This window comes from Nipponia nippon, unplaced genomic scaffold (assembly GCF_047370975.1).
Source record: "Nipponia nippon isolate SJK-2023a ecotype South Korea unplaced genomic scaffold, ASM4737097v1 scaffold_9, whole genome shotgun sequence".
NCBI lineage: Eukaryota > Metazoa > Chordata > Aves > Pelecaniformes > Threskiornithidae > Nipponia > Nipponia nippon.
In genome coordinates, this window is record NW_028262413.1 from 39816614 (window position 1) to 39833881 (window position 17268).

General features: G+C 46.3%; 1 protein-coding gene across 5 annotated transcripts in view; it reads right to left on the minus strand.

Annotated features, from left to right (window-relative positions):
• Window positions 1-10673: 10673 nt before the first annotated feature.
• The window catches only part of ARNT2 (aryl hydrocarbon receptor nuclear translocator 2), a 109878-nt gene continuing 103283 nt past the window's right edge, over window positions 10674-17268 (minus strand). For all 5 annotated transcript variants that reach the window (XM_087744221.1, XM_087744218.1, XM_087744217.1 and 2 more), the window contains one exon: window positions 10674-15357. In XM_087744221.1, coding sequence (XP_087600347.1) covers window positions 15259-15357 — 99 coding nt within the window. In that variant the 3' untranslated portion in view covers window positions 10674-15258. The remainder of the gene's footprint in view (window positions 15358-17268) is intronic.

The following is a 17268-nucleotide window of genomic DNA, read 5'->3' on the forward strand; positions in this document are numbered from 1 at the left end:
CTGCGCCGATCCTCCCCTGCAGGCAGCCTTAGTGTGAGCCAGATCCAGAGCACACAGGGACTTGCGGTTGCCTGGATCTGGCATCCTTCTCTGGTCTGAAGCAGGACACCAGGGCAGAAATATCTGACCTCGGGATCAGTCAAGCACATGCATTAAGGGGCTGTAACAAAGCACTTATCCGTCTCTCATTACTAAAGATTATTCTCCGATGTCTGCACCACTTGCAAAACCTGGAACCGGCTGGGTTTGTTCCTCTCTTGTTCCTCCCGGAAGGTGTACGCGCAGTCAGCGCTATTTAACCATTCCCAGGAAGAGATGAGCTTTCCTGACAGGAAATCGGTGTTTCATCCCCACCCAGAAGAATCGGCAGGACTGTGTGACATCCGCGGCCTGAGGTCTGTGTGAGCCCAGGGCATGGTTAGGGAGCGTGGCTGTATGAGCCATTTCAGTCCAAATGAAACATTCATGAAAGAAGACTTAAGCCTCCGAATTTCCGTACTTTCAGTGTGAAACAGAGGAAGCCCAGCCTGGTTTGGCTCCCCCGATCCCTTTCTTTCCTCTTGGCTTCTTGCCATTGTCTTTGGCAGAGGTGGGGTGGCTGTGGGAGCCCAGGGAAAGGGGGGCACTCTCTTCTCTTGCCCACCATACCGATTATTCGTGGCCCTTTCAGGTATTTTCCAGCCCATATATGTTTTGCTTGAGCATCTATATACACACAGACACGTGTATACATTTATACACGCACACACACCTACTTTAGACATACATTCCTGCATATACACACACTTGTATGGTGACCTTGGTCTTTCAGAAAGTGCGTCAGACTCATTTCTGTCATACTCATATATTTCCATACACAAATGTACAACTCCGACCTCTTTTCCTGCAAAATGATGACGCAGAAGGGTAGGATGAACACACCATGGGAGCATAGCCCGGCGTTGCCCTACACACTGGCACCACAACATGAAAGCAGGGGGCAATGGGTGGCCAAACTGGGCTTGTCTTTCCGTGGTGGTTGTGTAACACAGCTCATCACAGCTCAGCTCCTAATTGCTGTCTCCATCCAGGAAGGACCCTAAACACCTGCACAGCTTTTGCAATAGCGGACCTTCAGGCCAGGCTCTCGGGCTTGTCAGGGCTCTGTTTAGTGCGCCAGAGCCCTGGGCACCCTGAAGCAGCTTTCAACATCCTCCCTCCCTGCCGGGCAAATCCTGGAAGCAGTCCAGCCCCTGGAAGCTGCTTCCCTTTGTGTCAGCAACACCAGTCTCCTCCGCTGCCTGCACGCACCGCGTTTTGGGGTCACAAACACATGCCCTTCCCAGGCTCCTCTATTGCTCGGCAGACCCTGGGCCCAGGAGCAGGTTCCTGTAACTGTAGATTTTCAGGCTGCTGAGGTTGGCTTTTCTTCCCTTTCCTGTTCCTGGGACAGGCCAAGGCATCTGGCTTTCATTAGTTTTTGGTGCTCTACTCTAGGAAGCAAATTCTAGTTTGAGAAGGACTTTTTGCTTTTCACATCTTGCTTTGAAGAAACTACTGTTTAAAAAAAAAATGTTTTCTCATCCAATGTCACCACTGGTAACGCTGAAAGGCTGCTTTCAGCCTGCCGGAAACTGGCCTCAGGGAGACCTCAACACCTGCTAAAATCCTGCCTGAGCCGGGGCCTCAACAAAAACCCTCCACTGCAGCCCCCCATCAGCAAAATTCAGAGCCAGTCCATCGCCTCGGACAGCTTACGAGGCAGCTGGGTGCTCTTCCTCCAGCCCCAGCGTAACAGAGAGCAGAGGAGCCTCACGTGAGAAAGCCAAGTCTGAAGGACCCGCCAGCAACGTCACGCAGCTGCCAACAGGCGCCCAGCTGGGACGGGGCAGGTGAATCGAACGGCCTCGCCTGGTGAACCCGGCACAGCTTCCCCAGCCCACCCGCTGCACGGCTGCACTCTGCGAGGCATCACGCCGCAGTCAAGCTTGTCGTTGTTCCCGGTGTAACATACAGGAGAGGCCCAGACTCGCCCGCCCGGGTGAGCTGAACAACTCTACCGACCTACCAAGGCCAGATGAGAGGCTACAGCCACTGCGTCGCTAATGCTGGGGCCCAGCACAGCCAGCGTCAGCCCCAAATCACTGTACCCGCGGCACGTATCACACTGAATGCATCCCGAGAGGCATTTTCTCACCCATCGGGTGGGGTTACCCCCTGGAGACAAATTCAGACCAGAAAGGGCTGGGGATGGGAAAGGGGAGAGCAAGGAAGAAGGGGAAAATCACGGAAGTGTCCCGGCAGGAAACCCAGATAAGAAATAGGCCATGAAAACTCCCTATCTGTGATTTGCTCTGTGAGAAATAGCTGTTCTCAGCCTTGCCAACGTGGGCGTTTTCTTCAGCACCCAACGCTCAAACTTTCTTCCTGCCTGTACTAGGCATTCCTGCTTAATTCACGTACCTGGAATTTCTGAACCATCTTTCATTTACTTCACTGGGACAGAGACTGCCTTTTTATTTTTATTATTCACTGCCTAACATGATAGCGTGAGCAGGGCTCGCAGGCCCCAGCACAATCCCCCTGAACAACGAATAAAATAATACATTATCAATAATCAGAGCCATCGCCTGAGCCGAGCCAGCCTGCTGTGCCTTTTTGCAGTGCTCGGCTCATTACTTACTGCTGTCATTCAGACTCCAGCCCGAGAAGCCCTCTGCGGACCTTGAGGACCTTGCGGGGTGAGCCTGCTGCAAGTGACAGAGACGGCGAGCGGTTCTCCTTCGCGTCGTCACCGCGCAGTCAGCAGCACAGGAATGGCGCGCTGGATCTCCAGCCCTGCACAAGTGGAGCTCCCTGGGGAACCCGGCTCTGCGTGTAACTGCTGAAGAGAACAAGGAAAAATACTACTGCTAAACGCTGCAGAAACAACACGATACAAGCTTAAGAGCAAAGCTGAGAGCTGAAACATGCTGTCACAGTCTGTTCCTGTGGATAAAGCGTTCTGCTGCTTTAGAGCAGCGTGCGGAGCGGTGGGATCAGGGAAATGCTGTCACTTAGCAACTGCGTTGATACCAGAACCTGAACCAAACTGTTTGGAAGTGAGAAATTTCACTCTTTTTTGATGCAGCTGTGCCCACACGCTGGAGCAAAGGGAAGTGATTTGAGTCCCGGAGCGCCTGTGCCACCTACACAGCCAAGAGAAAGGCCCGTGATGGTGAGCTAGGAAGCAAGTACAACAGTGGTTTTTCTTTGAAGACATACATGAGTCCCACTGAAGCCTGGTCAGAGAGGAATCAGCTTAAGCAAGTGCTGGGGCACTTTACTTACCCAAAACCACTACTTTTGATCCTCTCGGAGTGGTAGTAAATGGCAACCCGTCCTCTTTTTTTTTTTAAAAAAAAACCAAAACAGCAAAAATTCATTGTATCGGATGTTGCTAGAACTGCATTTGGGAGGATGGGTCACATTGGAATTAAACACATCGCTTGTTCTTCCGTACCCTGCAATGCTCAGGCAGAAAAAGAGGATTTTAATAAAAGAAGGAAGATCTCTTGTTGGGTGGTTGAATGTGTCCTACTCCGGGCAAAGTTTTGTCTTCCCATAACAGAGGCAAAATGCGAAAACATAATACTGAACATTGAGGGCGCTCAGACCTCATTGTTATTCAGGAGTTTCAGGACTCATTAATTGATAGCCTTGATTCTTACAGCAACGTATTTTCAAGCCGGGGAGAGGTGGTTGTTCGATGGCTGCGGAAACCTCGTAAGGTGAAAAGTGAGGTGCCTTCCCCATCCGCCATATCGGCATCAGCCCACCCCTCCCCGAAACGAGCTCTCAGACAAGAAGGCAGGTTGGAAAGCCGAGTCTGGCAGAGAGGAGGCAGCTCACTGTTCAATGGGAAATGGACCTGATCGTGTCACCCATAGCCCCAGGCATCAAAATTATCTGGAATTATTTTGTTTTTCCTCATTTCCCGATTTTTTGTTTGCGAAAATATAATTTTGGAGGAGGGATTTAGGATTTGTGCTTACAAATAAAATAGACTATAACTTGCATAATGGGAGCAGTTCAGTTTTACATGGTTGTCTCTTGACATGTTTACACAGCTGGCCAGATACCATTAAAACATATTTTCTCAGGAGGCAGTGTGGTCTCGTGGAATGAACATGGGCCTAGGAGTCAGGAACTCCCACGTTGGAATTTTGGGTCACCAGTGATTTGCTTTGGTGCACAAACAGAGTCATTTAACCCCTGTGTATGTCGGTGTCCCAAAAAGACACCTCCTCACGACAGCTTGATGTTAAGGATCAATGCGTTAATCCTGGAGCCGGAGAGGACTAGGTCCTGATGTGGTACCCAGGGTCGAAAACATCCAAATAAAGACAGCGGAGGGGTGTGTTGGCTCTAACTTTCTTCTCTGTCTTCACCTCTCGTGGGTTTGGGTTAACCAGCCTCTGAATCAGAAATGATGCATTCGACATGGTCTTGTGCAAGCCTTTCTGCTCCAAATTGAGATCATCCATAAGCACGCTGCAACTGTTTGTCACTTTTCCTAGCAGTAAAGGAACACAAGCCGTCTTGGTAAGACCTCCACAGCTTTGCAGATCCTTAGTGAAGAAGCAGCAGTGCCAGCATTCAGCCCAGGAATGTTAATGATTAAAGAGCATCTATTTCCAAAAAGCTGATGAACATACTAAATATTACATCTGAACAGGAGCTGGCATAGCAATGGGATTATGGGATTGTAAGTACCATGAACTGACTGCCTCTAGTTCTAGCTCAGACAGTTAAAAATCAAATAAAACCTAAACTGCCAGTGAACTAGGGCCTGTACTGTGGCACCATTTGAAATCACAGCCTTCCTTCTTAGATTCCTTCAATTCAGGATGCTTTTGCTATAGCATCGAGATCACTGAGTAGACTCCACATTTGACCTAGAAACTGCATACAGACCAAGCCATATCGCTTCTGGGTGATGGTGATGAAAATAATCCTACCTATCCTAGGAAGATATTTTAGCTGGTAGCTAAATTGTGGTCTTACCCATTAAATACCCTCGTTGTTTACTTCTCCCACTGTTGTTACGTCTGGTAACTGCCATGTTTGCATTTCACTCTGCTGTTAATAAGGGTTTTATTTGATGGAATATTGGAGATCATCCAGCACAAAAATGTTCCAAATCAGGCAATGGCTATTTTATTGCTTCACTCTGGTTCCTTTCTTCCTTCTCTCGGTTTCTTAGGGCCTGTAATAAAAAGGAAAAGTTGCTTGCAAAACTCAGGGACTGGCCTTGCTGATAGACTGTATCTCTGGGGTTTTGTCAGCAGCTTAAGGGGATTTTTGTCAACAACTTGAGTCATTTTAGAGAACCGGTCTGCTCTTTGTAAAGCAAATTTCTGCAAAGGAGGATGGGTGTGGGAACGGCCAGGCGGCATAACATCTGACAGGCACTGTGGTACAAAGCACTTTCTCAGGGCTTCTGGATATGGGGAAAGGATGTGTCAAGCCATGAAGGAGACAGAGCTGGAGGAGGCCGCAGGCCGAGAAAGACTTGCGGCCGGGTATGTTGCGTCCTGCGGCTGCTCTGACTTGCTGAGGAGGGCAGTTGGACGTTTTAACTGACTCAGGGTCAGTGACCACATAAGGGTCTTGGTGCCTTCTCTGCCTCCGCGGTTGTGCTGAGGGCTGGAGCTGACCCCACCGAAGCCCAGGAACACCGAAGGTACAGGACCCACGTTCCCACCTCTTCCCCCTCCTGGGGAAGCGAGGCTCTCCCCAGCTTGATACCTGGGCAACCCAGGCTCTGTCCGGCCACGGATGGAGAGAGCAGGACCCCTCGGCAGCCTGTTCCCACGCTGCACAAGCTCTCTGAGTGAAGAAATTTTTCCAAATGTCCAAACTGAACCTCCTGAGCCCCAGGCTGTGGCTGCAAAGCCCGGCTGCAACCCGCGGTTCAGGAATCAGACCTTCTCCTCCATTACTGCCAAGGTAACAGAGCACTTAGTGCATGTTCTCTTCAGGAGAAACAACTGGAATAAACAGAAAGGTTTGGGTTTTTTTTTTTTTTTTTGTCAGAGAGGGATTGTTCTCTTCTGGATGGCAGACTTTAACAGCAAAGAAATTTGAGCCTTCAGGGTATCTTTAACCCAATTTTAGAACCTCCTGGAAGCAGGAGTTATTAATGGACTTGTTGCTGGAAGCTCAGTTCCAGTGTTTTAAATGGCTGTGAAGCATACTCCTGATGGGAAAGGGAGCACAAAACCGAGAGAAAAACAGGAATCTGTTATCTGATATTCCCACCTCTGCTAATAAAATTCTCTTTTCAATGCTGAAGCCTTGGTTGGTTTTAAAACAGTCTTGTAAAATTGCCTTGACACCTTTTTAACATCGGTACAAAAATCCGCTCACCCACCCTTCCCTGACGCAGTGGTACTAGGGATAAAACGGGGGTTTTACAAACCTGTCAAAGGAAATCTCTTGCCTGAGCTCGGAGTGGGTGTACAGTCTGTGGTGAAGTGTCGTGCACATCTACAGTGATCTATCAGATATTTCCATTTACTGAATTAGGGCTTTTGTCTTTCAGTAGCCTTATTTATATAATTGACACTTGCTTCAGTATTTCATTACCAGACGATATATCCAGGTCAGCCTTGGTAGGTTAGTGCAGAACCCCACTCCCTCAGCAGGATCTGAAAATTTAGGTCAATTCACATAACTTTGATGAATCTTTACAACGAAGATGATTAAAGTGACAACTTCCATTGACTCCCCGCTGAGGTCTCTGACCTTAAATCACGGAGGTCACAAAAATATGTTAAGAATCCAAATAAACTCCAATTCAGAACCCCTTTAGATCTCTGTGCAGTGAGGGCATAAACATGACTTAAAGGAAGCGCACAGCACTTTACAAGTTTCTCAATAATTAAAACTTTTCATAGGAATTTCACAAATTTCAATGCATGCCTTTTTTTTCTCAACCCCACCAAATGCATTTTTTTAAAGATAATGGAAAAGATAAGCCCTCCAAGGTAACGAAGTATCAGTTCTGCAAATTCTTCATAAAGCTGTAACCGTCTAGTTTCAGGCTTGCACAGAATAAAATCACAGCATTTTTCAGGTGAAGGGTTTGATATTTGTCCACACCGTATCAGGATAGATGCAGACGTTCGGTGTCTGAGCTTCATGGGTACAATGACAGGCCCCTTCCTACGTCACTGAATAAATCATCGGGCAAGAAATTGTCCTGACTACAGAAGGCGACCACGATGACGCACGTGCTTGGCATTAAAGGAAGAGGCTGTGATTAGTTGGTGCCGTGTAAAATCAGTGTCCAAACCCAGACTGTCATTTGCTATAGCGTAACGTGTTCCGTTTTGAAGAGCCCTGCAGGAGCTCTGCGGGGTCGAGCGGTCGCATACTGGAGAGCACTGGGGGGAACAGGGAGGTGCAGGGAGGACGGTGGGTCCATGTCTGCAAGCTGGTGCCAAAGGGACACCGCGAGGGGGGGTCAGGAGCTATTTTTTATCGGTACCTCTTTTATGAAGAAAGGATGCTCCGTGCACACTCACGCTTCCCGCAGCAGACCGCATCTTTCCCTCCTACCCACAGACCAGCCCAGATTACCTCAAGCAACCCGAAATTTTCAGAGTACTCTGCGCTCTCTTGGCGGCTGGAGAAGGCGGCAGCAGGTAACGGAGGGAGGATGTGACGTACCCATCGAGAGGTCCTTTAAAAAAAAACAAAACCCTAAGTCTTCAGTCACCGGCATTGTAGAGTGTTGCCTCCTGATGTTTTTTGCTCAGAATTACGTGAACCAGGAACAAAGTCGTGACATTTGTTTGAAAGAGTGTGATTTACAGGAAGGAAGGAATCCCACAGCGTTTACGTCTCCGCTGTGAGTCATGGTTTGGTATCCCTCGTCCTGGGCCTTCACAGACATTTGGCCCAGGACAAGCTGAAATTGCACGCAACGAGGGAAATCAAGGGAGAGGAGGGCTGCTTCTGAGATAAATCCCACAGTACAAATTCCTTCGTTAAGTGGAAAGTATTATGATCCAGTCTTCACGTCCCACTACATGCGCTGAAGAGAAGGCGGTGTGGGTTGTGTACATGTGCCAGGGCAGCATTTTCTCTTCTGTGTTTATTTAGCAAAGTGCAGGTCTCAAAATTACAAAGAAAGCAGCAACTTAGGCCTTCAAAATTTTTGCTCCTCAGTGACAATGGGTCTATCTGGCCAGTAATTCCAGCGTTAAGTGGAAAATAGCTATACTGTGATTTCATCTTGCAGACCGAAGCTGCCTGCCGTCAGGGCCACACACAGGAGTGCTCTGGCCTCCAAGCAAAGGGTGATTACCCACAGCAAGCGGGGATGGGCAGCGATGGGGGAGGCTCTGTGAGCCACCCAAAACGTGGTTTGGATGGCAGGGTGCACCAAAGCAGTTCAACGCTGCAGTACTTCTGTGCTTCAAGTCCTCTTGTTTTGAAAAACATTTCAAGTATTTAAAATCTCACCTTCTTAGCTAAGAAGAGGAACTTGCTATTTATAAGAGGCAGCGGCACGCTGAAGCGTGGGGTGATTTAGTCTTCTCTACTAGGGTGCCTGCGTTGGGGCAGGTTCCCAAGCTGCGGCTGGGGCTTTCTTCTGTCCCTCAGAGCTGCGCCTGCATATTTGTAATTACGGCAATGTGTGCACGGCTGTTACATTTTTGTCTGCAAAAGGCATGGTAATTGCTCTTAAGCACTGCTGCATCTTCCATGTGTGAGCCTTGGGCTGACATTTTTTTCAACTGGGTCCCAAAGGGCACATTTTGTATATTAGTATTTAGTGCCAGTCTATAATTAGAAGATAATTTTTTGCAGAGCTAATGAAAAGATGCCCTAGCAACCTCTGGATCTGATCCCAAATCCATTAATACAGTTCAAGTGATTCCACTTTATTTTATGTGGGACAGACCAAGAAGCTTGAAGAAAGATGCTGCCAAATATTTCCAACCAGGAATGGCGAAAAAGGATGGAAGAATTCATCCTGTATCTGCTCCTGTTACATCCAACTTGGAGAGAAACTGGGAAAATTAAATGAGTAATACTTCCTGAACTATGATGGTGTATTGATGGAAATGTGGCTAAGAATTACCTCCCATGGAAAAATTAAGAAAAATATATTTCTATCATCGTAATGAAGACTTAAGCTGTTGCTGTTAGTCATTAGTGCCAGTTTATAGAGCCAAAGATGGTAAGTGCAGGGACACAGTGAGCCTCAGCCGCATTTCTTTCCTGTGCGCCAGCCTTTGTGTGTGGATTTCTACCGTGGTGTCCTGCCACGCCGAGCTGCAGCGACTATTTGTCACCAAACATTTGGCTCCGTTTCACACCCAGTGTCCCCAAACCTAGACTGCACACAAAAAATGAGTAGGTCCCAGCACGTCCACAGCCCGTTGTCGCCCTGGTGCCCAGAAGTACACGAGAGCACGGATTAATGACAAGCAATCTAAAAGGAGTGCTAGGAGGGATCCCAAAACAGCCCGACCACACCGTACTCTGCTTGGCATCGGTCTAACACCCGTTCCGTGCGCACCTTTGTTTGGGTAATGTTCTTCAAAAGCAACTAAGAGCCTATTAAAATGCACCGAAAAAGCACCAAACAGCTGCCACGATGAAGGTACGCTGTATTTCCAAGTGGAGTTCATGGTCCGGGGCACATCCATTCATCAAAGATTTCCACAAGCATCTGGAGAAATGCCAGAAGAGTATCACTTTGTTGAAAACCCGATTTTCACAGCAAAACAGGGCGAAGCGAACAGTTTCACTGACCAAGCTCTCTCTTTGGGACGAGGGCTTAGTGAGCAGAGCCTGACAGAGCAGCTGGGCCTGGTGGCTGCGCCTGACGAAGCACATCCCAGTGCCCTGCTGGGACTGCGGGTTCCCGCCGGGTCCCAGCAGAGCCCACGTCTGCTCTCCCCAGGCAGAGCCCTGCGAACGGAGTAGGAGCTGTGAGAACACCCCCTGCCCTCCACCAGGAATGCATGCCCTAGAGCACAGCGTCTTCTGCTCCTGCTGTGGTCCAGTCATCAGCTTTGGGGATTTATCAGCAAGGTAAATCTCGCTCACGAACCATCAAGTCGACAAAGAAATACAGTATAAATACAACAATAAATAGAACCACAGTGAAAGGCAAATGCACTTTACATAAGAAAGTCTGAAAAGGTCACCAGAATGTTGGTGGGAAGGATACGAGCATTTTTTAACTTTGAACAATGAGACCAAAAGGTGCACAAAGAAGCCACTGTGTTACCGCCCCAGGGAGTGAATAAAAATTGCCACAGACTATGAATTAATTCTAAATCAATTGTGCTCTAATGAAGCCCTCTACAATACAGATACCGATTCACACACCTCAGCGTCGTCAGCAGAACGGGGCTGTTAATGAAGGGTTTTCTGGAACTTCTTCTAAAAGTTGAGATCCCAAATTCCCATTCCTCTCCCGCTCCCCCCGGACAGCCTTTATACGAGACAGATAAAAGGGGAACTTCCCGCCCGGGACCACACAGCATCGGAGGAGATTTCGAAGACAAAGATCAATGCCTAATCTTCTGATTTTTGGCACGAATCTTATCATTCAGGGTTCTTTCCTACTTGACGATTCCCAATAGCACATCTTATTTGTTTACAGAAAGACAGGAATTAACAACAGCTCATGACATTTTTATTTTAATGAAATTTAAAAAGGCAGTTATTAGTTATACATACACACAACTGATTCTGTACTTGTTAGTCATAAATATAGAACATTCAGAAGTACAAAATACACTTTATCCACAGCACAATTTCACATCAATATGAAGAGTTTAAACAGATAAGTAACCAAGTGCCTAACAATGACAGAAGCCCATTTTTGGAGTTGTTTTCTTTTTCTTTTTTTTTTTTTTTCTCCTTTTTTTGTTTTTTAAAGACCATTAATCTACAGAAAGTAATCAGTGCCCACGGCCATCAGTTCCATGAACTGCACTCTGGGTTAGAGTAGGAAAAGACTGACCTTTTAAAGACAATTAGATGCCATCACCTTTTCTTTGCCCCATTAATAGAAACAAAACCAAGCCCACATTCTCCTCTTCTCACAGCTAACAACTGTGAAAAATGGGACTCTGGCAAAATTCACCTGAAGCCAAACTTGAGCACTGCCAGGAAAAGTGAAAATATCTGAACTAGAAATTAGTCCACTCGATACCTTGCAAACAAAGAGCAACAGCAATATGACACTGATAAGGCATTAATGACAAAATGGCTGTATTATTCTCGAAAAAAGAGTACACCTATGTATAAAAATATATGTCATAGCAATTGGGTAAATCCAACACTATTTAACACTGTGCCAAAAGTAATTAAGAGTTAAAAAGGCAGTACTGCAAGAAGTATTTACAGTTTCATACTGTACTTCAAAAGAAAAAAAAGGCAACAAAGCTACAAATGGAACTACCTGGTTAAAGCATCACCGTAGGTACTGCCAGTAGCACTTGTAACAAGTAACGTGATGGAGTCTCTCTTGTTGAACAGGACTGCTTGGCTGAATAAATGAATGTAAATATTTTAGTATCTAAAATCTTCTCAGTCTACATGCCCACTCATTGAAATAACTCACCCAGATCATTACTATTTGCAGTTTCTTGCTCCATCAGTTTAAAAACCGAAAGATTCAGTTTCAAGAAACACTGTGTTTGCCACACAGTTTGATCAGAAATCACAGCTTTATTTCCAGCTTAAAAAACACAAAAGAAACGAGAAATCCACCACCTGTGAAATTCTGGAAACAGGCAGCCAAAGTGCCAGCAAAGCTACACCAACGGCACATAATAAAAACGTTAGCATTCCAAATGCACTTTATAACTTCAGCTATAGGATAAGTAAGTTGCTTTAGTAACCAAACACGGGACAAAAAGATACAGCACAGCCAACGCTACGCAGCTTTTTTGGCCACAAGACCCGGGATGAGGCTGTTTCAGAGGAGCAAGCCACTGACACGACGGCAGCACACGGCGAGGGCAGCGCAGGACGCCCAGCAGCGGTAGCAAATGCTGAACTTGCTCGTTTGCTCGCTCAGAAGCACAAAGTTGCCAAACTTTAAGCTCATTAAGCGCTCCCTCCTCGCTGGCTCAGGAACGGCAACCCAACGCCTCCCGCTTGGGCGTGGGAAAGCGCGGCAGAGGTGGGATGGCCGGGAACGGGAGGGGAGGTAAGGAAGGGTGGAAATGCCAAGAAGAAAGCACTGGCTCGGGATGGCGGAACAGAAACGAGGGATGATAACGGCTCACAGGGAAAACCCAAATCTGGCACTATCCGGACTTGCCCTTAACAGAGTAGCCATCCCCTTTCTCAACCAGAAAGGCAGGAGTGGTCTACAAGGTGAGAAGCAGTCCATGCTCTGATGCCTCAGGCATACTGGCTTAAAAAAAAAAATTGTATTTAAAAAACAACAACAAAAAAAGAGAGATGTGCTTGAAATTCTGCTAACAGTGCACTTCTAGCTGCACAACCAAATTCTGTACACAAGAAGCCTTCTACAGTAGTATAAAAACCATGACACACTGAGGAAGTTCTCATTGCTCATGTTAGGAGAAAATTACTTTAAAAAACTTATTTTTAGACTGAGTTCAGGAACAAAAGCATATTATAAATATACTTTGAGCAGCTGGGTAAAATAAAACAGAGGAACAGCATTTTTTCAATTAATTTTTCACTTTACGGAGAAATGTTTTTTGCCAATTTTAGAAAAACTGACGTTTATCATGTCAAGCATCTTCTGTGCAGAGATATGAACTGCTCATCTGCTGCTCCCTCCCTCGTGATCAGCCCCTTCGAAAAGCTCGCCCCGCGGTACAGACGCCGACCACCTCGCTCCCGCCCGCGCGGCATCCACGCACCTTTGACAGACAGCAATGAATTTCACTCTGGGACAGCAGAGCTTTGCCTACCTAATTCAATGAGCAGTCATTCGTCCGAGCAGCGCGAGTGGAAAGGGAGAAGGCTCCAAGAGAATAAACATCCATGTATTTAAAAGAATAGTGCATAAGCGCATGGCTTGCTCACCTAAGAAGGTATTTTCCCCAGCTCTGGGAGAGAAGAGATACAAGGTTTTTTGTTTGTTCTCAGTGTGATTTTGGTGAGGCAAGCACAGACCAGGCGATCTGAGGCCTCTCCAGTACTGTATCTAGAGATATAAAAAAATTTCCTAAAAAAAGAGTCCCTAGCCCCACTAGCACATAGGGTAAGAGATTGGTCCCAGATTTAGCGAAACAGTAGGAAGGACTCGTCCTGGATATTGAAAACTACATGCTGTTCTCAGAGAAGGCTGGGAAAGCAAAGTCAGACGGGAACACCACCATACGGGTAACTGTTAAAGCCACATCCCTGGGTTGTGTTCCCCGCAAACCAGCCGCACTGCTTGTCAGCATGAAACCTGTGTGGCCAGAGCAGGCTGCAGGACAGGGGCCTGCCCGCTTTCCAAGATATCCTGACAAGATGGACTGCAGTGATGTGCACGGTGCTTCCCGTCGGAGGCACCCCAGAATTCAAGAGGAGCTACGAGAAGGCAGACCTTAGTGCTGTAAGGTTTAAGAATTGCTGCGGACATTGAGATCTTCTAGATGGGGGCTATGCCCCGGGGTTTATTTTTTCAAGGTCCGTGATGGCCCCCGAAAAAGCTGAGGGAAGCTGCCCCCTTCGTCCTCCGCAAAGGCTGGCTACCACCGTCCAACCTCGAAGGTTATGAACAACCTGCACGCGGGAACTCTGGGCTCCTTGTCCTCTGTGAGTGATTCCTCCTCCTCCCATCCCAGAAGAAATGATCTGGATAAAAATGCTGACCTTGCAGCCCAACCTCTGTAACTTGTCATGCATACGAAATACTGAATAAAAAACTTTCTACCACATTTCTGATGAAGACATATGGTAGGTGACTCGCCCAAGAGGAAGGTGATTAACTTACCTCTGCAGAAAAGCATATAGCATTCAGAATACTCAAGAGTCCTCAACATACTCGGTAAGCTGAAAATCCCATATTTAACGGAATAGGGTTAACAGGGTTTAACAGAAGTGATTGCTTGGGAATCCAAGCAAAAATTCAAGTTATCACTGTGTACGCAGTGGACAATAGTCCAATTGATATCTATTACCAACTCACTCTAAAAAAATTATACACTACAAAACCATCTCACTGCTTGCAGCAAATGAGCTCAAATGATTTCCTAGTAACAGGCCACCACCTTGCACTGTTAAAATGTGAGGTTTCACAGTATAAAAAAGTACTTCACAGAAAGCAAATGCAGCTAATATAGAAAATGCACTCTTCATGTGTTTACAGTCATTTTTTTATGAGGCAGTATTTTTGGGAAAGCAAGAACAATAGAAAATAAAGCAGCCAGTGAGAAATGTATAGAGTTATAGGCCCCAATTCAGTGCAAAAACAGACTAATAGCTTATGTAAGTAAATGTTTGTTCTGAATAGAGAACCACCTGAATTAAAAGTAAGAAGACCTATGTGAAGTGATGGAGACTCCCACGATATCTAACTCCTCCACATATATCGTCAACCTTTTCAGTACACTCCAGAATGGACCCTTTGTAAAGGCAAAAGAAACCAGTACAGGAAATCACTTCATACAGCACAAGATATACATAAAGTACCAAAATGTACACACATTCAAGTTTAAGTTAGAAAAGGCGGAGCTGAATCTTCTGGTGAGAGAGGCCTACATTATGTTGCTTAATCTCACATTTAAAGTGACCTAAAAACTACAAGGATCAAAGAAAACAGAATATTGTGTCTGCTTCCAGAAACTTAAGCTTAAAGCAAGGCATCGAAATTGAGCGGTAGGCACTGTAACAAGACATTACCTTACCTTTTCTCTGTTAGTCTTTGTTACTTTGTTATCTATTTAAAAATTACCACTCAAAGGAAATATTAGGTATCATTCACATTCAAATATTTAAGACTCAGAGATTTTTTTTTTTTTTAAATCAAGCAAAGTTTTTCATCTCTGAGGTAGATGACAATAAAAATAAAAAAAAAAATGGAGCTGTCAATGAACACTAACAAGTGCTGGAGCTCCTCTGTCGGCACTGACGCACCCCAAGGAGGAGAGAGCAAGCCCTACACCACTATCTGAAACATGAGAAATGTGTCTTCTGGTTTAGTAGCTTCTACAGAAATGCAACACAGAAAAAGCAGAGCCAAAATTACACTGAAATGGCCTTGGAGAAGAACTTCCATTTCTGCTTCGCAAGCTACTCAGAAAATGGTGGAAACATGCCCAGGTCAGCAAAATCTTCGATGTTGTAATTGCCAGTACCCTGCGTCGGATCCCCCGGCATTGGCAGCATGTCCTGCACGATAAGGAAAAAATCAAAGTGAAGCGTCACTTGCTAACACGTCATCCAGACACAAACTGTTTCCTGTTCATCTTTTCAGTGTAAAACCAGAAAAGACCAAAGGTTAGATAAATAAGGTGAAAACCAGACCTGTGCAGGGGGCTGGGCTAAGGTTTATGTGCTACTTGCTGGAGTGTTTCTGAATGGGAGGTAGGACTTCAGCAGGGCAGAAGTTTTGGATTGCTCCTTTGACTAAGGCACATTTGAGCTGCCCCATACCCGTCCCAGGCTGAAACAGCTCCCCTTGGAAGGGGTAGTTACCTATGGAGAGAAGCAAACTCTCTGGTTTCACTATATGGGAAGTATTCAACATCTCACACACTCCTGCGGCCTACAGAAAGGGGCTCCTGCTGTATAAGCATGGGTTTGGGGAGGGTCTCACCTCCTCACCAGCACTCTGTAAGCGAATGTATTACTGCTCTTCGTCCTCTGAGGAACACTGAAGACTGGACATCCACTCCAGCTAACAAGATGTCCAAGCAGCCTTCGTGCATGTACAAAGGCAGAGGAAATAACAGGAACTTCTCAGGAGAAATGGGATTTCATGGTAATTGCTCCCACGTGTCTTGAGCCAGTGAGGTCCCTGCAGGAGGCTTCAAAAAATACTCAACCCTTCCTCTCAGCCGGAGACCAAAGCCACAGGGAAAAGATATCCCTTGCTGAGAAAACCAGAGTTTATGCTTGCTTTTCCTGTCAGTCCTTACAATAATAAGCTCTTACTGCAAAGCCAAGTTTTGCCAGGGATGGCTCATTATCCTTACAATAAAACAAAACCTAAAAAGCACAGAAGAAAACTCACAGGATCTGCTCTGTGAAGGAATAACTGAGAATACTGAGAGCTGCTGCATACTGAGAAGTTATCCCAAAATAAATACAAATTAAAATCCATCTGAGGTCTCTGTAGCATCCCTGTCGGTGATGGTGAAAGAGGCTATGAACACAACTGGCAGTTTCTCAGCTGCCAGGGTCAGCCTTCATTTTCTGACCAAAACTTGCACTTATGTTTTCCCACATTCCTCCCCAGCCAAGACGAAGTTGTAGCTGCCCCCGCTTGTTTAAATTTCCATCTCTGAAGGCATTTCTGCTGCTGGGGCCTCTGCAGCAAGGTCTCCTCAGGTACAGACGCGGCAGGGTAGCTCCCCTCTCGAGTCTGCCTCTCTCCTTATGTGCAGCTAACCCAGGGCTGGCTTCAGGCACAAACAGTCCAAGCAACTTCTCGGAGGCCTTTGAACTGAGCTCATCCAAGTTCCTCATCACATCCAGCTATTGTCCTAATCCCCTCCAAATGCAGTCACCTCCGAGAGCTCTGCAGGTGAGTCCAGTTCTCCCTTTCTTCCTTGGTCCCCCTTCCCACTTAATTTCATAAGATGTTTGCTGGGACACAGCACTTGCCTGAGACACAAGCAAGATGCTGCTTGGAGCCCTGTGTCTCTGTGGGCCATCGAACCACACGGTCCTCGACTCCACTGGAATTACCCTGCATATGCTTTTGGGTTAAAGTACGTGCAAAGTGATTAAACTTTGCTAACAGAGAGAGATGCAACAGATTAATCTTGCCTGGGCCACGTGGTAAGAGTATGCAGACAGGTAGTTATTCCAGATGTAGTGGTGTTGTTTGTTCCTGTGTGAAGCAATGGTTTATTCACACAGGAATATTTCCAGGCTAATATCTCTTCTGCAGCATTCCTGCAAGCAACTGAGCATAAGCCCAGTCTTGCAGGTAAATTTACCTTCCAAAAGATAATGAGGTGCCCCACTTCTAAACTTTGCTTGGGGCTTGAACTGTCTTTTCTGCATTTATCTGCATTGTTTTGTTGCAAACTGTCTTGATCTAATTTAAAAACAAGTTATACAAGGACAGAGACC